The sequence below is a fragment of the Pongo abelii genome, chromosome 13 (genome assembly GCF_028885655.2).
Source record: "Pongo abelii isolate AG06213 chromosome 13, NHGRI_mPonAbe1-v2.0_pri, whole genome shotgun sequence".
Taxonomy (NCBI): Eukaryota; Metazoa; Chordata; class Mammalia; order Primates; family Hominidae; genus Pongo; species Pongo abelii.
Window position 1 is genome coordinate 34,331,047 of NC_071998.2, and position 27,715 is coordinate 34,358,761.

At 38.6% G+C, this 27,715-nt stretch overlaps 1 protein-coding gene across 21 annotated transcripts in view; it reads left to right on the forward strand.

The window, feature by feature from the left end:
* The window catches only part of ELAVL2 (ELAV like RNA binding protein 2), a 160,170-nt gene that overhangs the window by 103,598 nt on the left and 28,857 nt on the right, over positions 1–27,715 (forward strand). For all 21 annotated transcript variants that reach the window (XM_054519567.2, XM_054519564.2, XM_024251822.3 and 18 more), the window contains 1 exon segment: positions 16,328–16,431. In XM_054519567.2, coding sequence (XP_054375542.1) covers positions 16,328–16,431 — 104 coding nt within the window.

Genomic DNA, 27,715 nt, shown 5'->3' on the forward strand with positions numbered 1-27,715 from the left:
AGCCAGTGTTAAGTTCTTGATTTCAAGTGGTGACTGTCTGTTGAAGAGAGCCTGTGCCGTGAAATACAGTAGTCCTCCCATTATCAACAGTTTCGCTTTCTGCAGTTTCACTTACTGGTGGTCAACCATGGTGTTAAAATATTAAATGGAAAATCCCAGAAATAAACAATACATAAGTTTTGAGTTGCTCACCATTCAGAGTATCCTGATTAAATTTTGCACCTTCCTGCTCGGGATGTGAATCATCCCTTTGTCCGCATTATCCATGGCTATACATGTTCCCTGTCCTTTAGTGACTTAGAATCCATCTTAACAGACCGAAAAAAAAAAAGTAGTGTATATTATGTTGGATTCAGTACTATCTGTGGTTTCAGTTATCCACTGAGGGTCTTGTAACCCCCAAGGATAAGGGGGGGGTGGAGGACTACTGTACTCGGCTAGTGGAACTTCTTGTGGTATACCTCATGGTTCAAGGGAGGTAGAGAAGGAGGAAATTGTCATACTGTGAAGGTGGAATGCAGGATGTTCTAAATTGGTGCTTGTTTTGTTGAGCTAAGATGTAGAGGTATAGTCTGGTCCACCAATGATTTGTTGATTATTTCATTTGATGATTAATATTTGATGCAGTCATTTATTTGAACAGAAATGAGAGAGGCTTTTTTTTTTTTCTTTTTCAGTTTACATGGAAAGATTTCTAAGGATGTTCATTGATCCAAGACAAACTTGTCTCAGTCTTTCATTTCATTAGGGTCCTTCCATATTGGGGAATTCTCTTTCTTAGTATATTGCTGATGGGAAAAAGCTAATTCCAGAAGCCAGTGGGGTGGGTCCTCTCTCTGCTTGCCTATAGGCAAGCAGCCAGTAAGGAACCCAAGTAAAGTCAATTAGGCATTTTATCTCAGGACCTAGGGTCTTAAGGAAGTGATAGAAGGATAAGATGGTGATGATGACTCACCTCTCTTTTCTGAGGTGGAGGTAGTTTTGCTTCCTACTACTTAAATCCTTGAAGTCTGGTTCCCAGCCCTTACTCATTCTGAAAACCTTCTGTGACTCTTCCAGTGTGTTTCTTTGTGCCAGTTAGCTAGAGTCAGTGTACAATCTAGAACTCCATTGAAACCATTTTTGTGTAATTCATATTTTTAATCTTTTTCTATCAGTGTTTTTTAACTCAAAAGTAAGCTTATTAATTTTGTATTGGTCTCAATTTGACCTATAAGAGAATAACTTTTCGTAATTGGTTAGAAGCCCCTGTTGTGAACTTGCCATAGCTATTGGTAAAGGAGTTTGTTTTGAGAGGTGTGTATGTATGTATGCATATTTTGTAAATAAAGTCACTTGTCAGTGTCTTTCAAACAATTTACTCATATTTGTGTCACAGTGTTGGAGGAAAGCAAAGTTTGAATTTAATTATGAAAATAGTAGGTGCAGTGAAATACCGATCCTCCCTTCCAAGTCATCTCTTGTGACTTCCTCCCCTTTTTGATTATGTTTCTTGGGCACTACTTTGCTCACTGAGTGTGAGCACGAACAACCTGAAGAATGACTGAGATGACCACTAAGAGTAGCATTCACGCAGCAGGTCTTTTTGAATGTTTCATCTCTAGCTTTTAGTCTTCAGAGGTCGTAATGTTTGGTGACTCCCATTGCTTTTAGTAGCTAAGGAGAGCCATATATCTTGTGGAAAAACAGATTTGCCTGTGAATGACCTAAATTTATCTCCTCTGCTTATTTAGTGGTCATTTCTTTAAAACCCTTCAGCTAACCTTTTGGTTTCCAGCCATGTAGGGACATGTGTATGCTTACAGGCATTATATTTCTGTGTCCTATGGGATAAGTAGTATATGTCATCATTAGGTTTTTGGACAGTCTTTGGTTCTCCTTGAAGAGATTCAAGTCTAGCTTTACCTTTATTACAGTATGTTTTTTTTACCAGCAAGTAAGTCATTGATGATGAATTGTAAATGTAATTGTTCAAAAAAAGAATTTAGTCAATTCTGTGTTCTTCTTTGCAACCAAGATGTTTGTGTACAGGTAAAGGATTTGAATGGGATGTCTGTTCAGGTAGCTGAACAGTGAAAACATGGTGGTGGGTAGGGCAGGGGAATGACCTGGCCGAGATACTACCAGGTTATAGAGGATTACACAGAAAATCCTTGTATAACATCTTAATTTGGCTATAGATTGTACATTCAGAAAACATTCTTCTTTGGGGATTGTAAAAATCTACCATAGTTCCTGGTTATTTGATTTGTATTTTATTTGTTTCTTGAGACAGAGTCTTGCTCTGTCACTGCCCAGGATGGAGTGTGGTGGTGTGATCACAGCTCACTGAAGCCTCAAGCTCTCAAGCTCAAGTGATCTTCCCACCTTGGCCTCCCGAGTAGCTGGGACCGCAGACATGTGCCATTATGCCCAGCTAATTTATATATTTTATAGAGACAGGTTCTCCCTATTGTTGCCTAGGCTAGTCTTGAGCTCCTGAACTTAAGTGATACTCTAGCCTCAGACTCCCAAAGTGCTGGTATTTGGGAGCCACTGTGCTCAGCCTGTTTTATTGGTTTGTTTATTTTTAAAAGAATTTTTTTGCTTCATTTTCTTTAAGTAATAGATTACAGTGACAGAGAATGCAAATGAAGGAACAAATTAGCTTTGTAGGGAATAATGAGATAAGAGTTCTAATTCCTTTACTATTAGATTCAATTATTATTATTATTATTATTATTTTTTTTTTTGCCGGGGGTGCACGAGAAGGATAAAGAAGCCCAAAATAGTATAGTAGGCTTTTGTGTTAAGATCCGTTTCAGTATATATGTTTTCTTGCTAGAAAATAACTCTTGCTTGAGAAAAATAAAGTTTATAATCTAAGCAGAATCCTTAATAATGTTGTTGTCGATTAGGATAACTAGAATAAGCACTTAATAGGTTATATTCTATTTGGGTATAGGGGCTAGTAAGTGATGTGGCAGCATACATACTTAAAGTTTTTCCCCAAATAAAGGAGATTAGTTTATAATATTTAACCATTTTATTCCTTCATTAGAAATAGCAAGGAAGAAGTTTTCAGCAACAAAATAGGAAAACTCTTGACAGCATAGGCTATTGAATATTGGAATGAGCTGAAAAACTTGTTAATTTAGTGAAACATTCATTTCTTCGAGTGGTGTACTTGTAATGAATACCTAACATTTTGTATGGCATTCTACATTGTAGGAACCTCTTTAACAAGACTGATTGTAACACGCAGATCAGAATCTATTTGTGAAACTTAAGGTGGAGATGGTAGAATCATAGGTGGGGACGAGCATCAGAGAGTACCTTTAGTGCAGTTTCTTTTCGCACAGATGAGATACCAATCTCAAATTCATAAGGCTAGTTAGCTGGAGGCCTTAAACTCCTAACCTCCTTTTCCTTAGGGACCCCTTTGTGGTAATAAGATGGATTCTTCTGATCCACTTGTCTTAGCCTTAATCTTAAAATGTGTTTGCCAAGTGGGCATGTAATGTGGCCCAAATAGCTGAGAAGCTCTGTGTATAGAAGTTACTTCCCACATCAGATGGTCCTTCATATTGTTTAATCTGGTGCCATAAAAACATAGCGCCTTCCCCAAGAGTGGGTCTCAGATATGTGAATAAGCAAATCGAGTAACTTCAGTAACAGCAGATTAAAGAAAGCATCACATTAAAAGTTTTTAAGATGAATTAAAATTGAAGTGTTGTTGAATAAGATTTTTTTAACCCTCTACCCTGTTACACATTTAAGAGTACTTGAGATGATAAAATGGTAATATGTTAAAATTATTTTTGTGTTTAGGTTTTTCCTGTTTCATAGGAAAGACATATCCAGAATTAGCAGCAATGGTCAGATGTACTAAGTTGCTGGGTATATGATTTAGATAGTTCGTTTTTAATATACTTTAAAGTCAGTGGTAAAAGACAAGACAAGCCTCTGTGCTCTGCTCATTCGGCAGGATAATGCGTTTACTATATCATGCTGATGTGGATGGTGCCACATTACTTTTGTGTCCTAACGAATCATTGGCTAGGTAAAATCTTTTTAGCAAAATCTTCCTCAAAGTATCTGTGAATTTTAAATTTGGGGGATTACAATAGCTAATCACTTCAACTTTTAGATGAGGTGATTTGGGAAGAAATGCTTATGTGTGATATGAATGTGGCAATGGTAGGAGCTGCACCATTTTGTACTTCTCTTTAGGAGCCGTATGTTAATTGGTGGGCAAGTTGCCCTGTGGTCTCAGAGTGGTTTGCTGTAGCATAAGCTGTCCCTGAGCAAAAACAAAATTGATACTTATTTCTGTCAGGGTACCTCTTTGACTTAATTCGTAGCCATGGTTCCCATCTGAGCCATAGCCTTTACAACTTTAACCATGTACAGCTCAATTTCCTCTGGGGACTGTGTTCCATTGGGATTCCTTTTCTTTATTGCTTCAGAGAGAGCATTCTTGAGGTTTGTGAAGCTGTGTCTGTAGTATTTAAATAGGCTTCCTTTATACTCAGCAATTATACCCCCACCAGCCCAAACACCATCAGTCTGTTTGGGGATTTTTCCTGAGCATATAAAAATCAGTGCTGTGTGTGACTCTTATAAATTTAGAGGAGAGAAAGAAAAATGTTCCTCATACCCTCTTGATTAACTACCTCTTCATTAACTATAAACTAAGCAACATGTCCTGTACAAAGAGAAGAAAAATCACGTTATTTATACTTAATCCTTGTGTCGACTGGGGACGATGGATGTCCTTTGGAAATTTACTTCCTTTGTCTTTGCTAAAAATACTTCTAATTTAATTCTGCTCTTTCTTTTTGATATAAAAGGAATTACAGTGGACAGTTTCCCCCCGGTGGAAGGGTTGTACATATCACTCTATAGCAGATACTTTATGATCAGTACACATAAGGTGAAGTATGTTTTTACTTTATTGAAACATCTGATCATGTGATGCTACCCAATATTCCCTTCTTAATGACTCAGCTTCCCTCCCTCTTTCACTCCTTTTCTAACTTGATGTCACCATATTATACGCGAAGGATGTAGGTATGTACGTGCATTCACTAGGCATGTGTAATTTTGCAGTTGCTACTCAGAGTTAAAAATAAGGTTTGTTAACACTTGGAGTAGTTTTTCTCCACTTACTATGGTAGTTATTAACACTTTGTCCACTCATAATAGCAGCTTAGCTTGGTCGGGGGGGCAGAAAGATTGAGGTACTTGTTTTTACAGCTATGTAAAGGAGGTCTCAGAAAATCATAAGCCCTGCCTGATATAGTCATCTTGGGTTTAGCTTTTTGGTGGTTGGGGTTATCCATATCTGTTAGTTTTATAGTGCAAGAATACTTGCAAGACTGCTGAGTTGGTGTGTTGTATTAATCTCTGGGTATTATGGTTGAAAAGGTTTCTTGCCTTCTAGTTACTTTTACAAGGGCAAGATGTTATCATGCCAAGGAAGTATGGATCCTCCTGGGACACAAAGAGTTGCTAGGTTTCAATCCTGGCCATTACTCTAGAAGGCCTGTAACCGAACCCAGGTTCAGCTGCTTGCCACTTGAAAGCCAGAACACGAGAGGCAAGGATTGGTGGAAGGAAAAGCATTTTTAATGGGAGCCAGCAAACTGAGAAGATGGCAAACTAGCATTCTAAAGTACCATCTTCAATTTAAAAATTTACCATAGGGCTTTCAAAGGGAAAGGTATGGGAGATGTGCAGAAGTGGTGCAGGATCTGTGTGTCTTGTTCAGTGGCTCTCTTGGGTGTCTGAAGGTCTAATTGGCATTGTCTTGACTTTGGCTCAGTGATGGTGGACTAATTATGACTCCTCCTAATCATGAGGATTTTGCAGTGGGGACTCTGTTCCTGGTTTGTTTCAAGATTAGCCTGTGGAATTTCTTAAGAGCCTAAGTAGATAAGCATGGATTGCCTAAGGGGAGTTGTCTAGAGAGGGAAGGAATAAAGAGAGTTGAGAGGGGAGGGAAGAAAGAAAAAGAATGTGGGTGATTTCTAACACTGAGGTCCCTAGTTACAGTCTTACATCTGCGTCTGCTCAGTGATTATACCAGGCCACTAAGGTGACTGTCCCTGGGTCCCTCGTGTGCCTCTTTCCTCATTGTGCCTCAGTGCTTGGTGCATCCTGCAGTTTGTCTGCTGTAAACCTTCACATGGGCCAGCCTTGCTCCCAGGATGGGGGGGTCGCTTTGCTTACCTCTACATAGATACCTAACGTTCAGCCTAATATGCTTTTGGCCTGTCTCTTTTATACTTCTTTACAAATTTGTTCTTCTCCATGTTCCTATTTCCTTAATTTGTTTGTCAGGAAACACCTGAATTTCATCTTCTCTGTTTTGACACACTAAAGAGTTCTCTTTTTCAAGCTGGTCCTGGTTAAGCCTGAAACCCCTGCAATGCACTTTATGTATTTCATGTTCATTAGGTGCCTGCATCTCCCTTGTTTACTGTGTTGGGCTTAAAATTTTTGAGCATCTTAGAGGGCAGAGACCATGTGGTATTGATCCCATCTTTTTTCCACCGCTATGAAATCATGCTATGCGTATGAAGCATTTTAATGCGATCTGCTGAGGAGAGAAATGTCTTGTGTGGGAGACCGTTTTGGCAGTAGCAAACATGTTTGGCTTTAGCCATAAGAACTGCTTTCTGAGTTTGGAAAAGGAGTAAGTAAATCAAGGCCCATTTTAAATGGATGTTTTTATAATGCAGATACCTCTGATCTATCTGTTTTGTAGTGATGGATTTGTTTTGGGGGCTTAAGTGGTTTGTGCACCTGCAGGATGTCCTTTCTTTTCTTTCAGGTCATTTTTTTTTCTTTCATAGATAGTCTCTCGGATGGATTAAGAAAGAATTGAAGTTCCAGTCAATTTATTTCATGACAAAGAACAAGAAAAAAATACAGATGTATTTGGAGATTATAAATATTCTGATTGGAAAGTTGTAAACTTTGGATGCACAGGATTCTGCCACAAAGTAATCTCCACACATGGCCAAAGGCAATAAAGTGTACACTTTTGAAAGACTGAGTTTGGAAAGGTTGATTGTAGTGTGGAAACCGAGCTGCTCCTTTGAGCTAGCTGTATGTGCCCTTGAGCAAGTTAACTTAGCGTCTTTGAACCTCTAACTTTATGTCCGTAAAATGGATACAGACGTATTTACGTGTAGCCTTGCGGTGAGACTTAAATGTGATATATGTAATGTAAGGATCCTAGTTGCTTGATAGTTTAGTTTGGCAGTGGTACTGTTGACTTCCAGACAGGTAGACATAGCATTTATGGGGCAGTGGGAATGGGCATTTTTCCCCAACAAACTTACCAACCTTTTCATACTGGAAGGTTTGGGCTGGTGAACCTTTAACTTTGGGGTGAGAGAGTGAGTTTTTTTAAGAAAAATGTGTTCAAGAAGAAAATTTATCTCCAACAAGAATTTTTTTTTCACGTGGGCTTGGTGAGTTGGGTGGAGTCTAATTTTATAGTTTCCCGTTGTTGACAAAATGGGGAATTCTCCATGGTGGTTTGCAGGGACTCTGACATAGTTTCAAAACAGGGCCTTTAAATTTTTTGTTTCTTGTGGTATCTGAGTTAAAAAATGATCTCGTACAGAGAGAAAAACACATTAAGAAGCTGTATTGCCTCTTGATGGACTGCTTTGTCGGGGGTGGGGTGTGTGCAGGCACAGGCAAGAGTGCATGTTTGTGAAGATTGACACCAGCTGGTCGCACAAGCAACAGCAGATGCCCTTTTTACTACCACAGTTAACTTGTTTCCCTCTACCACAATACTATTTTGAGGAATACAGTTCCTTTGCCTTCATCCCAAATGATATATACTTGAACAACTCCATTGTCTTTTAAGTAAACACAAGATAAAGCAGATAATATAAGACTCTGTTAGTGCGTGTGGGGGTGGGGGTGGGGGCGGTGGCGGATCTGTATAGAATTAATTATAATTAACAAAGAAATGAGAAAGTTGCAGCATACCCAAACCTTTAATTGAAAGTAGATTGGACTAGCCCAGAGTTGTTAATGTCCTAACCTTTTTTGAACTGTCAGGTATGACTTTCAGGCTATCTGAAGGTATTTTGGCATTTGCTCTATCCTGGTGGCAGCTCCAGTGTTTGAAGGTAGAACTGCTGACCTATCTTTTAGAGAAACTACCTACATCAATAAGTAATGAGAACCGCCTTTTGTTTTCATTGTGGTGCTGAGCGTGCTACACTATCTCAGTCACTTTCAGGCTGGAGAACCTGCTTTCAGGTAGAGTCTCATCCTGTGTATTGTAGAGGAATTGGTTTATTTTCCTACCGCAGATAATTTTTCCTCATCTTCCTGGTCTTGGATGCAAGATATCTTTGTGTACCCGGTGTAATACTTGGCAAGAATTTAGAGGATTTAATATGCTGTTTCTGTTCTCAATAGTCTAAGACTGAATTGTGTGGGAGTTCTTAATGTTGTCTGAAAATGTGATATATTAAGAACCCACAGTTTCGCCAACTTAAGCAGGGTCATGCTGCATTGCCAGCAGATTCATAATTACTGGGACTGGAACTACAGGAAAATAGAGCTCTACCAGTTGCATAATCAGGGGACAGATATGGCTATTAAAATTAACTTGAAGGGAAAATGCCCTGGTGCTGAGGACATTAACTGCTCCCTCTAGATTTAGTTGCAAATGATCACTATTTGCAACTTTGATTTCAGCAGAAAAGTTATAATTTAAACTCTTCTATATTAGCTCCATGTATCTGTAAAGTCCTGAAAATCATTTAGAAACATTGGGGCCTTTCAGTCTCAGGCCAGCTTTATTAGCATTTGGGTGGAAGATGAGTCTTCGAGTGAGCCATCTGTTTTCTGTATTATGTGAGTGTCTAGGTTGAATTCTCCATCCTTGTGATAATCCCTGGTAATGTCCTTTGGGAAGCTGGTAGAAATGCTCCCAGCTTTCAGGAAGGCTGGCTTGGACTGTAGTAATAGGATCTCACCAGTCCTCCATCTCACAATTTGATCTTACTCATTAGAGGGCAGCAAGGAGGACCTGTTTAACTTGACCCACGTTAGCTTGGGTGTTTAAACGGAAGGACCTGCTGCATCTGGTATGCTACATTTGAGGAGACTCAGGCTAAGTCAGGAATCAAAATGTAGAGAAAAACGTGACTAGAGAGAATTGCATCCCTCCGTTCTGAGATTCTCTCAAACCTTTTCCCTGCTGTGTGGTACCCACATGGTTTTGCTATGTATCAGATCTGAGATATTAAGAAAGCTCCTTTGCAAAGTCTGGTGCGAGTTGCTTTGGTGCCAGAGTTGCAGTGCACAGCCTGTCTGAACAGACACACATAATGAGTGCCCAAGAATAGTAAGTCCATCTGAAGAAATACAACATATTTGCAACTTTATTGTGTGTTTGAGGGAGGAGAGAGAAGGATATTAGGAAGGAACAGGGTCTTCATTAAAAACAAAAATTTTCCCCCTTTGTAACAAAAACTTGTTTTTGCAAATCAAATTATTTGCTTTTTTTGTTGTTAAGGCATGCAGTTTTATGCAAGAGCTGTGTTTGGAGGAAGCGAATCTTTCCATTTTGCTTTTTAAAAGTATTGCATTATTAAACCTCAGGTTGCAAGTCTTGCTTGATAGAGAGGACCATAGTGACCTGTTTCTGCTAACTGTGGGATTTGAAAAAGATTCACATGGCTTTTATTCTTTTATTTCATAAAACATTACTACTGCTGTAAATGAAATAATAGATACACATCAATCAGTGTAGTCACCTTTTATTGTTGATTCAACTACCAGGTTTTTACAGAATTCACTCTGCATTTTATTTGACTTGTACATGAATAGTCTCAGCAGACTTAATTACATTAGTGAAAAAGTACTTTCAACAAAATTATATGCTGACATCCCATAATTCATACTTACGGATTTGTGGAACAGATTTATGTAAATCTATCAAATTACTCTAGATGACATTTTTTAAAATTGAGACTTCATCTTAATGGTACTTGTAGAAATTTTTCATATGAACAATTTTGCATGAACTATATAAAACTCATATGACTTCCTTATGAAGGCAGAATACTATGACATTTGAGCATCTTGTTTCCACATGTTCTGTAATCCATCTGGTACAATGCAGGGACATGAGGAACATGTTTATAAGGGCAACTCTCTCCTAAACCACAGGCTCCTGGAAGGCAGATGCTGCTGTTCCTTCAGTTGTTTTTCATTCAGTCATTCACAGAACATTTAATGATCTGTCTTAGGGTCCTCTTTGTCAGGAACTATGTTCTGCTTGCCCTTGCTTAGCAGTCTAGTGAGGGAGCATCCAAATGGACCCGAGACACATGTAACAAAGATAACGGAATAATATAAGAAGCTGTGGGAGGACTAGTCGAGAGGAGCACTGAACAGTGTGCACTGGGGATGGGGCAAGTTGTTGTGGCAGGAAATGACTTCAGAGAGTCTCAAAGGATACATGGGAGTTGGCTAGTTGGAGAGCTGTGTTCCAGACATAGAAAACTGAATGTGCATTTTAGGGTGTATGTGTAGGAGTGATGGAAGATGAGCGAAAGTAGAAGTGAGCAAAAAACTGACAGTGACTGGAAACCAGAGTATGGTTAGATTTGTGTTTTAGGAAGTTCTTCTGGACAATGTTTTGGTGGAGGATGGCTGTTTTTGGAATTGATGGGAGTCTAAGCAAGGGGTGTCCTATTAGGATGGTGTAGCAATGATCAGGGCCAGAATAATACAGAACCAACGCTAATGCAGACAAGGGGCCGATTTAGCTGGTAGAACTGGCAGAATGTGATGCGTGTATGGCAGAACTTGGGCTGGAATGTCTTTTGCACATCTTCACTGTTAGACTTGAGCTAGTTCCTTAAAGCCTTGGATCAAATGTTACCTGCAGGATAGGGCCTGCTCTGACCATTGTATTTAAACAGCAGCCCTGCTTCTCCCCTCCCCACTCTCATCCCCTGCTGCTTTTTTCTCCTTAGCTCTATTTTCTTCTAATACCTTGTAGAATGTGTTCGTGTCTCCCCCATCAGAATATAGGCTTTATGAGAAAGAATTTTTTCTCTTTTGCGTTCTCAGGGCCTAGCAAAAAGCATGGTTCCCATAGTTATTGAATGCTTATTGCAGATGAGAAATTTGTAGGGTGACTCTTGTTTTTTTAAATACAAAATTTTATTTTCCACAATTTTGTTTTGAGGTCTCGTTTAATATTGGTTGGATAAAATTAATATACCTTTTAATCAAGAATTACGGTAGTCTGTTGCCTTTACCTTTAAACCTGAGGGGGTAATTTGATTTTTCTGAACATTGGTAGTAATTTAAAATAGAAAAGACTAAATAAAGTGACCTTTGAATGAAACAGGTCCAGAAGATTGTGTATTTTTAATTAAAATATGCAATTAAAATTTTAATTAAAGTAGGGTATTAAAACAATGTAGGTGGCAGGGGAATAGCTGATGCTTTGAATTACGCACAGTTTGGGATATATTGCCGTTTCCTGTGTTTCCCGCAGTAGCACTTTGCCACTAAACAGATTCTCTTCCTGTTTTCCTCTCCTTGCTCTGAAACCTGCTCTCAGTAGTCTTTGGTTTTCTTCAGAGGCCTGTGGAGTGCTTCAGCTCTGAGGTATAGATCCCTTGACCATGATTTCTACCAGCCTGTTTATAGCTGTTCTCCTTGTGCCAGGAACATTTTATAAACTATTTTTCTATCTCTTGTGAAGAAGGGTTTCTTTTCTGTGGCATATATGTTAGATTAAAAAGAAGGGTGTAAAACAAAAGGCATTCATACACAACAGTGCAGCACAGAACATAGCAAAGTTCTAAAGTCCCTACCAAGGCCATTAAAATCAACACTTGGGGCCAGGTATGGTGGCTCACGCCCGTAATCCCAGCACATTGGGAGGCCGAGGGTGGCAGATCAGTTGAAGCCAGGAGTTCGAGACCAGCCTGGCCAATGTGGCGAAACCCTGTCTCTACTAAAAATACAAAAAAATAGCTGGATGTGGTGATGCATGCCTGTAATCTCAGCTACTTGGGAGGCCAAGAAGAATCGCTTGAACCCAGGAGGCGGAAGTTGCAGTGAGCCGAGATCATGCGACTGCCCTCCAGTCTGGATGACAGAGAGAGAGACCTTGCCTCGAAAGAAAAAAGATTTGAATTAATGTTTCAAAAATTCTTAAGAACACTTGACCACAGGTAGCTTTTGAGAAAAGCTAAGGACACGTGGCGTTGACCCTCTTCTTTATGTTCAGTTACCAGGCAAATTTTTTGGCATTTAAAGACAGGATTTGTTTTTCTTAAAGGCTTTTTTTTTTTTTGAAGAGCCTTAGCTTTGTCATTTTGGTCAGAATAGTCTTTTAATCATGTTGGTTTCCATAATGGTTATACTTGGAATTTAAATGTAGCATTTTATAAAACTTTTTAAAGAAATGAATCTTAGTTTGGGGATTATCAGTATGCACATTCTAAATTCAGAGAGGCTTGAAAAATAGGTTTAGATGATATGGATAAGTGATGCTTGGTTTCCAAGCCTTCCCTGGTGGCCCATGACTATTACTGATGAATGTAAGAGTGGGAAAAGGGTAGGTTAGGTATTTTTTTTTTTAATGTTTGCCTTGCTACTGCTTTTATTTTTAAAAACTGTGCACTCACTTATAACCAGAAATATGCACTATATAAATAAGATGCAATTTATGTTGTCATAGGAATGAATAATGGCACAGAAATTCATATATAGTAAAACTGATATTTGCACAAAAGGTTCAGAAGTTTGAGATAGTAGTCAAACAAGAAACAACTTTTGCGGTAAAAGTGTCAGAAGTGCCTGGTTACATTATTATACAGGCATATTGGGTACAAACTAGTCCTGGGCTTATACGCAATATGCCTGAAGTCTCAGTTCAGGTATAAACTAGTTAATTGAGTGGAGTAGAGCACAGCATTTGAGAGTCCTGACTTCAAGTCCTGACTTTACTACTTCCTCCCTGCCTTTTTGATTTGTAGAAGCTGATTGACCTTGCCAAGCTTCAGATATCATTTCTACCTTGTAGGAGAAGAATCTGAATACCGAACATGGTTAATGTGAAGCTACAATTAAACAGTAAAATACCATGTAGCTAAAAGGTGAGAATGGGGAGGCTTGCCTATCTTGGTATCATCTGTGATGCCCTTAATATATATTAAACATCCAATAAATATTTGCTGCCTTGATTACAGATTTTCACTGTAAAGTAATTTAAAGTTCTAACTCCCTTTTGTTACAGTGCCAACATTTTAATACACCAACGACGGTAGGTTTAGGAATGCAGTCTTTTAACAGCAGATACCCCCTTTCATATTATTTTGCTTAGGATAATAATACAGTTTCTCTTACATCAAACATATTCTGAGTGGCACTCATCCTAATAATGCCACTAGGCAAATAAGAAACTTTTTATAAGGCGGCAAAGTCATTTAGGGATAAATATTTCTGAGTATAAACAACAGATATTAGATATTTGACTGACTCATATAGCTAGTCATGATTGCTTGAGGGTATCAGGTGGAAGTCCCATTCGATGGTTGGGTCCTCTGATGGTGGTGGTGGTGGTGATGATAATACCTTTGGTTAAATAAATATCATCAGTAAGTTGCTCATTCTTTCATTTAGCAAATGTTTCCATGCCTACAGCAGGCCAGGAGTAAGGGTTCAGAGGCCAGAGTGGGAAAACAGCTAAGTAGGAAGTAAGCAAGACAGGCTTTTCACTTTACCCAGTGATCTAATCTCAGTAGGCACTCCTGTGCCCCAGACGGACCTCAGGTGGTCAGTAAACTGTTTCTTTGAAGTAATAGGTAACTTGAAGATTTTAGAAGAAACACATCCATGTGTACCTAAACAACGCAACTGTGAAACAGCAGTCATCCCTGCAAGACCTTTCTCAGACCTCCCAGCAGCCACGTTGTAGCCCCAGCTAGGTTCTCACCGTTAATGCAGCGATTTCTCAACATGGTGGTTGTACGTTAGTCACCAGGATTTTAAAAAGCTAGTACCAATGCTTCATGACAGACTGATAAAATCAGAGCGCAAGGTGGAAGGATCGCTTGAGCCTGGGAGTTCAAGCACGGCCCAGCCAACGTAGTAAGATCTCATCTCATACACACACACACACATATATATATATATATATACACAAACACACATATATTTATATATATCTATCTCTTTGGGAGTGGGATTCGGGGATCAGGTTTTTTTGTTTTAGTTTTTTTTTTTTTTAAGCTTTCTAGATGATTCCATTGCAGTCAAGGTTGAGAATGCACTGGGGTTAGAAGCTGCTAAGATGCAGGAGGAGTAGTATCTATCAGTAGAAAGGGCAATTAGACTATGCTGATACAATTGATTTATTTTGTCATAGAATAGCAGTGTGACAAAACTATATTTGTATTGCCCTTTTCTTTTTCTATTATATTTGTAGCATCTTTTTTATTTAACTTTAAATGAATATACTTAAAATCTTTAACAGTAAGCATGTTATTTTTTCTCATGTTATCTTTTGACTAGGGTGACGATCCACTTTCATCATTAATGAATATTTTCATCACTGCATCACCAACCTAGTTGGGTAGGAATTACCCTCGTTCTAGAGATAAGGAAGCTGTGGTTCAGAGAGGTGTTAAGTAGCTTCTTCAAAGTTGCACAGCTAACTGAGAGCCAGTAAACACCAGAGCCGGTATTGAAAGTCTGTCTTTCCGTTGTAAGCTGGTTCCTTGAGCAGATTTTGTTACATTCAGCCAATTTAATTCTACTCAGTGACAATAGGACTGCAACACATTTTCATAAGAGGGGCACAATGCATGCAGTAGACACATGATAAATGTTGAACTAATGAAAAGCTGAATGCTTAAAAATAGAGTGGCTTCACATGTGACTCTTTACTAGTACTGTAAAATAAAACCTCTCAATTTTAGTGTGAGATAAAATTAACCTAATTAGTTTTTAGCTCTCTATTCCTTTCTCTTTTTTAAAAAACAGGAAAAAATACATTTTGATAGAGGACATATATTAGCAGTGATTATCCAAAATTCTGATTGTGGTCCCAAAATATAATTACTAGTTTTCATATTGGGCACTGTATTTAGCCTTCTCTTTTCGTTTATGTGGTAACAAGTAGCCACATTAGGATAACCAGAGTAACTGTCCTAAAAACCCACATTGATAACCACTTGCACCTACAGTGCCCCATCAAGAACAAATACCTCACTTCCCTATGAAATTGATGCAACAGCAGTACTTAGTAAAAGCACTTGGACCGTCCTTGGGCATCTGGGAAATCGTCATTTAGTTTGTTTTGACTTTTGTAGACTAAACTTTTCTTAGGCCCATTTTTGTCACCTGTATAATGTTTCTTGCCGTTTCAAACTGAGAAACTTTCTTCATTGAAAAATTGAGACCTTTGCGATTGACTTTAGTTATCTTTGCATTCCATTGATTCATTGACTGCTTTTGATAGCTCCCATTTTCTGAGATCTAGGGCATCAGTGAACCAGGAGTGAGAGGGCTCAGATGATGGGGGGAGGGTGGCAACAACAACAAACACTTTGAAGCAACTTTTACTTTAGACTTTTTTTCTCCTGTTATTTTTATGTTCTATTTCTTCTTTTCCTATATGTTCTCATTGTCTTCGATGTCATCAGTAAGTCTTTTGTGTTCATATTTCCCCGTTCTTATCTAGATCATAAAACCCTCTTTGGAGAAATTTGATTGAGTGTATTTGAAGATAAGCCCTCCTCTAAAATAAGCTTAAATGTATACACGCCCACACATGGTTCTTCACCATTTTAGACTCCGACATAATTGTACTTGGTAAAGGCTGTAAATATGTCAGGGTACAATTTACAGAACACTGACAGATTCTTGGTTGATGTTTTCTGTTTCCCCATTTTTATGGCTAAGGAAACTGAAGCTGAAAAGGTATTGCCTGTTAAGCCCTGTCCATAGCACAGAGATTTATCCACACACTTTGTGAAGGTGAGCTTTGTCTTGCTGCTGGTATACTCTGGCTCAGGCAGGGCATGTATGATGGAATCCTTTCAGGATGTGTGGTTTTTTTCCTAAACAGCACTGCTTGCTGAGTTCTAAAACTTGAAAATGTAGTAGACAGGAGACATAAAGACTTGATGTATATTTCTAGAATTAATAGAGTTCTTTTTACTGTTGAGGAAATATGCTGGTGTTAATGACAAGACCATATGCCAAAATGAAAGTCGATCTCTGTCAGCAGTATAGAACTAATATATGCCTTTTTCCCCTTCCCTTTCTTTAGGGCAGAGCTTGGGATATGGCTTTGTGAACTACATTGACCCCAAGGATGCAGAGAAAGCTATCAACACCCTGAATGGATTGAGACTTCAAACCAAAACAATAAAAGTATGTTTAAAATTTTTTTATATCTACTTGCAGAACAGAAATTTAAAAAAATTAAGATTTATTTGTAGTTCTTTCCTTTCTTCCTTTTGGGCCCATATAAACAGTTACCTGGGAGACATAGTGGAATTTTGGTGTTTGTTGCATGATGGGAGAAACTGTTTGTTCAAGAGTGCTGTATATAATCATTCATGTATTCGCAAAGGGGGACAGAGCAACAACTCTCTTAGATAAATGTTTTAAGAAGCCTACGGAATCAAGTCTCCTTCCCTTATAGAGAATTACTTGCCCCATAACTTAAGGAAACCTTAGACTTGTTCTTCTTTAAAGGTCTGGGTAGTAAATAAGCAAGGTTTTGCGAGCCATGCAGTCTGTCACAACTTCTCAACTCTGCCTTTATAGTTTGAAAGCAGTAGTAGCCACTACATAAACAACGGATGCAGCCGTTATCCAATAAATATTTATGGGCAGTGAAACTTGAGATTGATAAGATGTTTATGTATTACAAATATTCTTTTTATTTTTTCCAAGTTAAAAAATGTAAAAACCATTCTTAGCTCATGGGTTATACAAAAAGGTGGCAGGCTAGATTTGGTGCTTGAGTTGTAGTTTGTTCTAGCAAATTCAGCTTGCTTTGAGGAGACTGACTGGAGGGACTTACATGACACAGGTTATTTTTTCTGTTGTTTTTCTTTTTAAGACATACAGTAAATAATTTTGTAGATACTTTGCTGCTTTTGTGAATCTTTGAAATTCTTAAGTAGATTCTCTCTTGAGAGGGAGCTAATCCAATTCACAGCATAGATTTCTTTTCCTTTAGAAAATAAGAGGGATGTCACCTCTAGCAAATTCTTAGTACCTGTACCATCAATTTGCTCTCTCCTGCCCAGTGCAGACATTGCCAGTCAATCATGGCGCTCTTTCTCACAGAGTCTAGATGTGGCTCCGAAATATTTTTTTTCAAAATAGTGTTCCAGACAACTTCTATCAATTGACTCAAGTTTGAACCTATTTTCCACCCTTGATTTAAGAAACCAGCTCAGACTATAGCCTGAAGTGGTGAGGGGAAGTTAGTCAAGGCTGACTGTAGTATCCATCTTGCTTAGAGACTTGTCTAAAAGATTTTTGCTCATTTTTTTCAGGTATCTGGAAATGCAGTGTCATTTTTGTGCTTTAAAGTTGCTTTTCTTAGAATTACCAGTTAAGGTAATTTATTAGCCCTGAGTGGTTTTGACACATCATTCTTTATATTTATTGGCCCCTAAGAAAAATGCCTACCAGCCCTGTCTTATCTAAATGAAAGTATATAGTGGTTCCCAAATACACTAGAGTATGAGAGGTCCAAGAATTCTAGATACTTCTTGAGCAAGAAAATGTCCTATGAAAAGATTCAGCAATCAGAAAATGAACTGGTTACTGTATATTATCAAAATGTGAAGGGAAAAATGAGATTTCCAATAAAGTCTAAGACAAGTTTGTTTTGAAGTTTTTTCAGTCTGAACTGCTTTTTCTAATTATATTTCTCTGCATACTTTTTGTGTCAGAGATCTTTTACTAGTACTATTAAGTAACAGTAAGTGTTCTTTAAAAAGACATCCAATGTTCAGTTACCTTCAGACTGTGTGCTCTCTATCCTACAGCAGATTTTTGCAGGTTTCTCTTCCTAAATTTATATTGATTTCCAGGGTTGCTACTAATTTCGTCCTAGTTCTGAGGTCCTGAGTTGTGGTTGGGAAGAAAATGGAATAGGTGGTCAAGATGGCTCGTCCCAGGAGCTATCCTTTTCTGCATTATAGAAATAATTACCCTTATTTCATTCTAGTGTGTCAGTTCTTTTACTGAATATCCTCCTGCACTGAGATCCAGAAGAAGGTAGAAATGCAGGGGAAATAGGTCTCCACAGGAGAAATGCCGGTGGCCTTCAAGGAGACAGTTGACGACAGCTGCTTCCTTACTGTTCGTCATCCAGCCTTTTCTCTTTAGGGCCCAGCTGCTTGGGCTGAATATGTGGAAGAAAGGACAGTAAAGCCTTGTGGCTTTTATAGTGTGACATCAATTTCTGATTTTCTGAGATGTGGGTCAGGGTAATGGGTAAACAGCAGGCTACTTCTTTCCCCGCCCCTATTTGGTTCCTGTAAAAATATGGGATAACAGCTGGTATCCTCAATTTGGCCCAGATTTGTCTTAAGAGGCAAAGCAGACCATTTCCCACAAGTATATAGCACCCCCTTTGCCTGTTTGTTCTTTCTATGTTTACTCATTTCCATTAGACAGATTTTGTGCTCTTGTGCAATGTCTTGAGCCAAGTTTTTCTAGTATTCACAGCTTTAAGAATGTTTTGGAAGTTGAGTTAAGCCTTTTCATTTCCTGGGATACTATTCCATAAATAAGTCTTTTTCCCTCGTCTAATCTATACTGGTGATGGCTCTCAGCACCACTTTCTTAACACAGCACCACTTTACTCATGTTACTGCTCACTCAAAACTCTATGGTGTTTCTCTACTGTTTTACCCTATCATCTGGCTGAGTTTTGTAGTAGTGACGCCAGTGCTATTGCCATTCTCCACTGTAGTCAGACTGGCCCTTTACTTGTAAGCTGATCTTACTCCCAGCGTCCATGCATATACTTTTGCAGCTCCGACTTCCTTGTCTTCTGATCGTTATATCAAAACTCTTGCCAGGACACTGTGCTTTACTTTAGAAAGGTACAGAAGATTGGTTAGTATATACAAGTGTTTGTGTACTCCAAGCCACTTAGAATTTAGTATGCGTTTGGTACAATTCCTGGTTATTGGGATACTGAAACAGTGAATCAAGTGCTGTGAAAGGTGGTTTATTTAGCAGTTTCTCCTGGGGCTGCCTAATAGCATTAGCTCAGTAGGGTTTTGTGCAGTAGTTGGTGTGTTGAATAGATGACAAATGTTCAGTATTTCCATGGTGAGTGAAGTGAAGTCCCTCAGGCTCTGTGAGGACCTAAAGCAGTTGTTCCCAAACTTTGGTTGCATCTTAATCCCAAGGGAAGTGAGTTAGAAGTACAGTTTCTGGGATCCACTGTAGATCTACTAGATCACTGTCCACAGGTGAGATTCAAGGTTCTGTTTTTTATTATGCTTCCCAGGTAATTTATGACAGCAAGTCTAAGGCCTAGCACTTAGGAATCACCAAAAATGTTTGGCAGCTCTCTATACATTTGGTATTTATGTGTGCAAAGTTCAGTTTGTCTTCTAGCATTTTACCTTAATAATCCTACTGTGGTTCATTCTGTTAACCAAAATATTAATGTTTTTTCTTGAGCATGCTGGGCGATCGTTTAGCATTCAGAGTTCAATGTAGTTCACCAGCCTTTGCTTTTAAAAAACATGGCATAGAAATTGAAAACAACGTATCCATCTCATAGTAGGATGCTGTTTGTTTAAGTAGTAGCGGATACAGGTTAAAGTCTCGAGATACTTGTTCTCTTGTCCTGAAGGTCACTTTTTTTCCTGGTTGAGGAGACGTCCCAGAGGCATACCTTGCTGGTGAAATGACATCATCCCCGTACTGCGTGGGAGGCAGCTATTTTGGGTTAAGCCTGCCCACATTGTCCCCAGTGTTGACATGGTAAATAAAGTGTGAATATTACAAAAATGTTTTAAGATTCTTGTTAGGGAAGGTAGTGAAAAGGTAATATGTGTACAGTTCAGGCACGGGGGTGGGGGAGTAATCTCATGGAAGTGTCAAATTGTATGCTGGTGAGAAGAAGAGAGGTTTTTCACCAAGATCCTTCAGGTCCCTATAGGAATCCTTCCTTTGGTGAATTATTCATGAGGTGAGTGGTTGTACCTACTGTGTTCAGTCTTCATGCTCCTTCTGTACTCATTTTACTTTTAGGGGTCTTAAGTATTGAAAAAATCTAAATAGTATGTGGAATTTTTATGGCTTAAAGCCAATACTTTTGACTTGTTAGGTTAACGGTGTCAGACTTAAATTCATGATTAGCAAACTAAAATCATTCATTTCCAAGAATATGTGTAGACTTCCTCCCTCCTCTGCATAAAGAACTCTGGATAGGTGATTATCACATAACACAGTGAAATGGATACGTGACTCCCAGCATCTCTCTCAGCTTTTCCCTCCTCTACAATGGGCCTGGGATGCTTTATTTTTCCTGAAACTGGGGTTGATTTATCTGGAAAGAAGGAGCTGTTATCTCAGGGAATAGAATGTTTTATTGTTATCGGTAAGTTCTAACCCCTCAAAAGAAAAAAAAAATTCTGTCTAGAATTAGTACTACCATAGAAAAACTGCGCGATTTTGGTCTTGATTAAATAAATATTTTGCTTAATCATTCAGGTATAGACCAGGCTAAAATTTACCTTTGCTTAAAAGTTATTAATTGGTATACAATCATGAAATTTCTTATACTGAAATAATTAAACCACAATTTAACCACATTTGGAAAATTCTATTATAAAAATGAGAATATTATAAATAGTATTATCTATTTTTTGTGTTCAGTTTGAGAGTGATTAAGCAAAGCTAAGAAACCTGTATTCTAAGGTACCGTATTGCCATTAACTTTTTGTTAAATTTATACCTTTTTCTAACTAGCTTATCCTTTCCTCATTAGTAAATGTCATATTTATACTTTTTTTTTTCTGTTTAGCATGAACTTGACCCTTAACATAGGAATATAGAACTACATTTCTGAAATCTTACTCTGTCTAAATTACCTTACTAAAATGATTTAACTGGCTGCTTAATCTTGGACAGAGCTTTTAACCATTTAAGTTTCCATTTATATCATTAAAATAATTTATTCATCACTGAGAATTTTCATTACCTGCCTTTTAGGAGAGGAAAAAAAGTTTTCATGGTCTGCTAAGTTGCATATTAAGAAAAAATGTTAACTTTTTAAATGAATTCATGTTTATTGCATAGAATGATTTGATGAAAAGCAGCAACCTCTCCTGAAGAGAGAATAATTTTAACTGCCCTCCTCTTTCACTCTTGAAAATTTAATAGCCACTGTAAACTTTATATTGGGATTTGAGTTTCTAGTTCAAACTCCTTTTGTGACAGGATTATTGGGATTGGGTTGGTTTTTCTTTATCATTATAATTTGTTCTTTTATAAAAGTTAATACTGACCAGGAGGAAATATTCTTAGATGCTATGTAAACCAGCCCCCACTGTAAAGAAGGAGAGGGTATGCAGGCAGGAATGTAAGTAAAGCTACGCTAAGGGCTTGCCACCCAGTAGGTCCTCTGTTAAAATACCTGCAGCACAATTCTGTGTTTGAGACGAGTGGCTCTAGTAGCCATAATGCTGAGAGTTCATGACTTTAGTAGGGCATGGAAGTTTTAAAGCAGTTGATAGGGGAACCGTATAGAATTTGCCCAAAAAGAAAGCAGGATGGGAGGCAAATGTGGGAAATGAGCCTGAGTTATGTGTTAATAGAAGTGTGTTCTGGGTGCGCATGTATGTGAAGCCACTGATGTTTTGTTCTGTAGGTGAGGGAGGGGCACTGGAGGGTTTTGAGCAGAGCAGTGTTGGGATTGACCTTGAGTATTTATTAGGAGAGGAAGGTTCTGTATTTAAACACCACATCTTTCTGAGCATTTCAACCCACCCTAGTGTTTTTCTGGCTTGTGTAGTTTGTTATTTCCTGTGATGGTACAAAGGGTAGAAATTTATAAATCATCTTCTACAAAGTACCCCTCATTTAAAAACTTTTACCTTGAGCAGATTTGGAAAATTTAGAAGTAATAGTTTGAAGAACAGGCCTCAAATTAACTGACCTACTTATGAGATGTTAGCCTAATAACTGTTATTTATCTGGACAAAAAAAATTGAAAAAGTATATACCAGGAGTAGGGTAAAAATGGAAACATTGAGGAAATTGTTCCTTTGCCTTTTAAAAAATACAGACTGACCGAGTACATATTTTCCTAACTTCACTGTTAACTTGTGTTCTGGAAATTTCCACAGCCACGTCAAGTTTTAACAGTGTATTACATCTGATTATCAGCACCTCTTCAATACATTTAAATAAAATTATTCTATCTATATTGAGTTCCATTTACATAGTCCTTATTTGAAGTGAGAAGTGACAGATGACTTTTTTTTATTGTTATTTGTATAATGCCCTTCATGTGTTTTGTAGAATGCTCTCTTGTCAGCTTTAATTTTTTTCATACAAAAAGCCCAGAAATTTCTTACTCACCTAGTGTGGTCTAGGGAATGTGGGTGGGTAGCCCAAGTAAGGTCCAGAGCTTGAATGTCCTGTCCTCCGGCCTCTTGTGTTACTTCTGTTCCTTCTAGCTACCTCCAAAGTGAGAGTTAATTGGAATTCCCAAAGGGCAATAACTAGGCATTCTTCCAATGGATTTCCTTTAGATTTTCCCACAGTTGTTGGAGCAGAGGCAGAGCCTACAAAGAGGGAAGGATGAGGAACAGGGTTCTTGGTGGCAGTGTCCCCTGCTTACTTCCTGCCTGTCAGCCACACAGTGGGTAGTGATGATGGAAGAGTCTCTACAGTTGACTGAACCCATCTTTATTGGAATTGATGGATCATTTTGTTACCTAAGCATGCTCCACAGGGATGTCATAGCCCCTCATGGCAGGTGCTTAAACTTACGCAAAGTGTGGTCTATACCAGAAAAGCCTGGCTATTTCATTTCTGTAACCAGCATGGAGAACGTCAGGTTTTATGAAGACCGCCATTGGAATTAAAAGAGTAACTGCCTCCCTGTGAGCATTGATTCTGTGTAAGGCAGGGGGAAAGCCACAGAAGTAATAACTTGTATAGGTTTAGGAAATTGTTGCTGTCTGTGTGTGTGTGCACATGTGGAATTGAAAGGGGCATGTGGTGGGGATGTCACTGAAACTTACTGTTCATCAGAAATTTGAGTCATTGAGGCAGAACCCTTATAACAGCTCACAGGTCTAGAATGTTAAGTGCAAAATTGGTTTTCTAATAATAATGAGGCTGAGGAAGAGATTCAAGCAAACCATGTGCATCATGATAGAAGACACTGAAAATAGTTGAACCACATGTTCAAATGTGTTTGAGTTTGAGTTCTAAGATAACAGTGAGAGAAGATAAATTGAAACTGATCTGGATGGCCAAAAATCTTTTCTACCTGAACATCACACTGCTAGCCCTTGTTGCTTTACTTTCCCACTGCTTTTTAAGGGGAATGTGGGGTAGGGCTTTTCTTTCGTTTATCACAAGGGAAAAGTGGTGCTAGGTCAGTTTGGCTTCAGTCTGTTCTACCACGTAACTGGCTTGCAAAGTTAAGATGATTGTGTTAACTTCCCAAGAAGGAGCCCTTAATTCCTTGCTGTATCTACTTTTGAAACAAATTTCATAGGACTATTATCTTTTTACTGTTTTGAATTCGTGCAGAAACAGCAGTCGTCTCTGGTAGGCAAATACTTAATCCCTTTGATGAAATAAAGCTCAGGTTAAAAGGGATTTGTTCAAAATGAAATAGTTAATAAGCACTACTGGCATCAGAAATGTAGTATCATGTTGGCTGATGCCGTAGCTTTTGTTGTTTTCTTTCCATTTCACATTATTGATGTTAAACTGTTTTGCTCAGATACCACTCTAAATAAACCAACTAAGAGAGGCCTTAATTTGGGCCTTTGAGTGTCTTTGTCTTGAGACTTTCTGGACCAGATCTCTTAGGTGCCAGAGAGTGGAGCTGTCTTTGCCTAGGAGTGAAGAACTCTGCCCTCTTTCAGGGTGAGCACTTGAGACAGCCAGACGTACAGTTTGAGAAGAAAACTGGATCTGGAGGTCATACTTAGCAGATAAGTGAGTTAACATTGATTCAGTTATTTCAGTTGTAATGAACAGTAAAATTATTATTATGGTGGTAACTTCCTGAAATTATTTTTTAGGCAGCTACCCATTCTTCAACAATGTTTTTCTGGTAGGTTCATGTAAGTCGTAGATGCTAGTTTAAAAGTTACAGAAATGTGCATTAACATTGGTCTCTCTTTAAATTTGCGTAGACTCTTTAAAAAAGCATGGATGGTACATTTTCTTTTACTTTCACTTCTGCCAGCCATTCCTATCGTTACTTTTAGTGTGCGTTCTCAGCTGCATGCACTACATTAGAATTACTTGTGGATGTTTTATTTCCAGAAGTGTCTTGACATGCTGCTTTTGGGCAATGATACAGGGCTGTACAGTTGACACTTGAACAATTCGGGGGCTACGGGTACCAGCCCCCATATAGCAAAAAGTCTAACTTTTGACTCCTAAAAACCTAACTACTAGTAGCCTACTGTTGACTAGAAGCCTTACTGATAACATAAACAGTTATCACATATTTTGTATGTTTCATATATTACATATTGTGTTCTTACAATATAAAGTAAGCTAGAGAAAAGAAAATGTTAAGAGAATCATAAGGTAGACAAAATATATCTACTGTTCATTAAGTGGAAGTGGATCATCGTAAGGATCTTCCCCCTTGTCATCTTTATGTTGAGTAGGCAGAGGAAGAGGAGGGGTTGGTCTAAAATCCCATATTAAGTGCACCCACACAGTTCAAACCCATATTGTTCCAGGGTCATCTGTATTTTGAAAACAGTACAGGAAATCTGATACTTGTCTGCCTCCTCTCCCTGCCTTCTGTGAAGAACTCTTTTGAATGCTGCAATAGGACTTGGAGGTGTAAGTCTTGGATTTGTGTTCTGTTCTTGGTTTCTTGATCAGGTGAGCTGCAGGAAGAGCAAGGAAAAATAGAACAAGCATGCAGTCCTGGAAACTGATAATTCAGAAAAAGTTTGTTTCCAGTTTTGTTAAATGTCTATCTAGAAATTTGTGCCTGCCTTAACCAAATAACCATATTCATATTCCTAGAAAGAGTCATTGAGAGAAGCTCCTAACTTCATAGAATCAAGCACAGTGGCCTTTTTGAGGAGACTAACCCAGTTGAGCCACATCCAGCCAGTCTGGGTTCTTGGAAATATCTTTGAATGAGTTTCATGGGCTTTATTTTACGTCTGCATTTTTGCATTTGCAGGTGATTTGTATTCCTAAATGCTTTGCTTTCAAGCTACCTGGCATTTGTCTTATTTAGAAACTAACAATCAGTGGATGGCAAGGAAAAGGGCTTGGCATCCGTGATTGTTATGAGCTATCTAGGAAACCCTAATTTGCCCAGAGTTTTGAGGATTATTTCAAATGCCTTTACACAAGAGACTGCCAACACTTTAATGTTTATCAGGATCAGTGGGGTGGGGTGGGGTGGTTGATTAAAAATGCAGATTTCTACACCCCAACCAAGACTTACTGAATCTGATTATCTGCAGAGAGAGACTGAGGAAATTGTAGTTCACCAGCCACCACAGGTGATTCTTAAGCAGATGGTGGCCTGACCTGAGAAACACTGTTTAGTGGATCTTAATGATTTGCACTTGGGTAGGTCTGTGGTGCTTATTTTAAAACAAGTCTACTCGTAAATAATAGGATTTTCATTTGTGGGTTACATCAAGATATGTTGAATGGCTGGGATTCACTAATGTGTTTTTAATGAATGTAGTGCTGGATTTACCTAAGAAATAATGCACATTCTCACACACAATTTGCTCATTTTCAAAGCATTTGTGTGTCATTAAATACTTAAACATTACAATTATGTTAGCATAATTTATTTGCTTCTGAGAGTATTTGGAGAATTTTCAGTATGGTTCTTTAGGGCCTATCAATTTAAAATGGGTGTCTTGGCCGGGCACAGTGGTTCATACCTGTAATACCAGCACTTTGGGAGGCTGAGGTGGGCAGACCACCTGAGGTCAGAAGTTCAGGATCAGCTTGGCCGCCAACATGACGAAACCCCATCTCTACTAAAAAGTACAAAAATTAGCCGAACATGGTGGCGGGTGCCAGTGATCCCAGCTACTCCGGAGGCTGAGGCAGGGAGAATTACTTGAACCTGGGAGGCGGAGGTTGCTGTGAGCCGAGATCATACCACTGAACCCTAGCCTGGATGATAGAGGGAGATTCTATCTCACCAAAAAAAAAAAAAAAAAAAAAAAAACGGTGAAAGGGTGTCTTATAGTATAGAGATTGGGAGTTAAGTTCTGTGATCCAAGATGTTAGATTATGAAAGTGGCTTTTGAGCTGGGCGCGATGGCTCACGCCTGTAATCCCAGCACTTTGGGAGGCTGAGGCGGGTGGATCACCTGAGGTCCAGAGTTTGACATCAGCCTGGCCAACGTAGTGAAACCACGTCTCTACTTAAAATACAAAAAATTAGCTGGGTTTGGTGGCAGGCGCCTGTAAACTCAGATACTGGGGAGGCGGAGGTTGCAGTAAGCTGAGATCGCACCATTGTACTCCAACCTGAGCAACAAGAGCAAAACTCCCATCTCAAAAAAAAAAAAAAAAAAAGTGGCTTTTAAAATTTAATAAAAATTTGTCTTTTATAGCCTGCCAACCAAACCCCTCTTCCTTCCCTACCCAGTGTCTTGATATTTGAGCTTTCTAGCCAGGGCTTCAATAAATGGGAATTTGCTCTATTATAAGAGCTTCCACACATTTTATGCTATAATTCTTTAAAGGAAAAAATTTTTTGCTATATGCAAACTTAATTTAGAAACCTGTTGACCTGTAAACCGAATGTTGCCCCAAAGCTATGTGAAAGCAGTGCATACTCTTGCCAAAAGGCTTACAGTGTTTTCCTCCTGCTCAGAGTTGCAAAAATGAATAAGAAACCAAGGATTTTTCTTCATGTTCTTCATTAAGCGATGTCTGGGAGGAATTGTAAAATATTCATTGTCTACAGTATATCCTGGTGCACAAAGTCAAATGAACTGTGAAGGGGAGGGGTAAAAACACCCCTCTCACCTTTGTACTTTGTTCTTTGGAGTATTAAAGAACATTGATCTGCCAAGTGGCAAAGGGGATACTATTTGGCGGTTTAATTACAGCCAGTGAGTGTTATTGATGCTATCAATCAGCAAGACCCAGGGAAAGGGCCTGGTGCCAAATCATTCAGTGTAATTAAATACCTCAGGACGGGATTCTCAAGGTGCTTCTGCAGATCTGAAGCAGGAGAACACTTTGTCTTAGAACAAAGATAAAGGTGATTGTTCCCCTCCTTGCTGCCCCTCTTTAAATTTCTGCAGATGTTGCATAGATGGCAATGATATGGTCTCTATTGCATACAGTGAAGGTTGTCCATGTTTTCCTTAAAAACTCTTTCTTTTAAAATCTTCACAACTGTCACACAAAGGGTTTTAGGAATACAGTAATTATTTTTTGTTAAAGCTGTAAGGGGGAATAT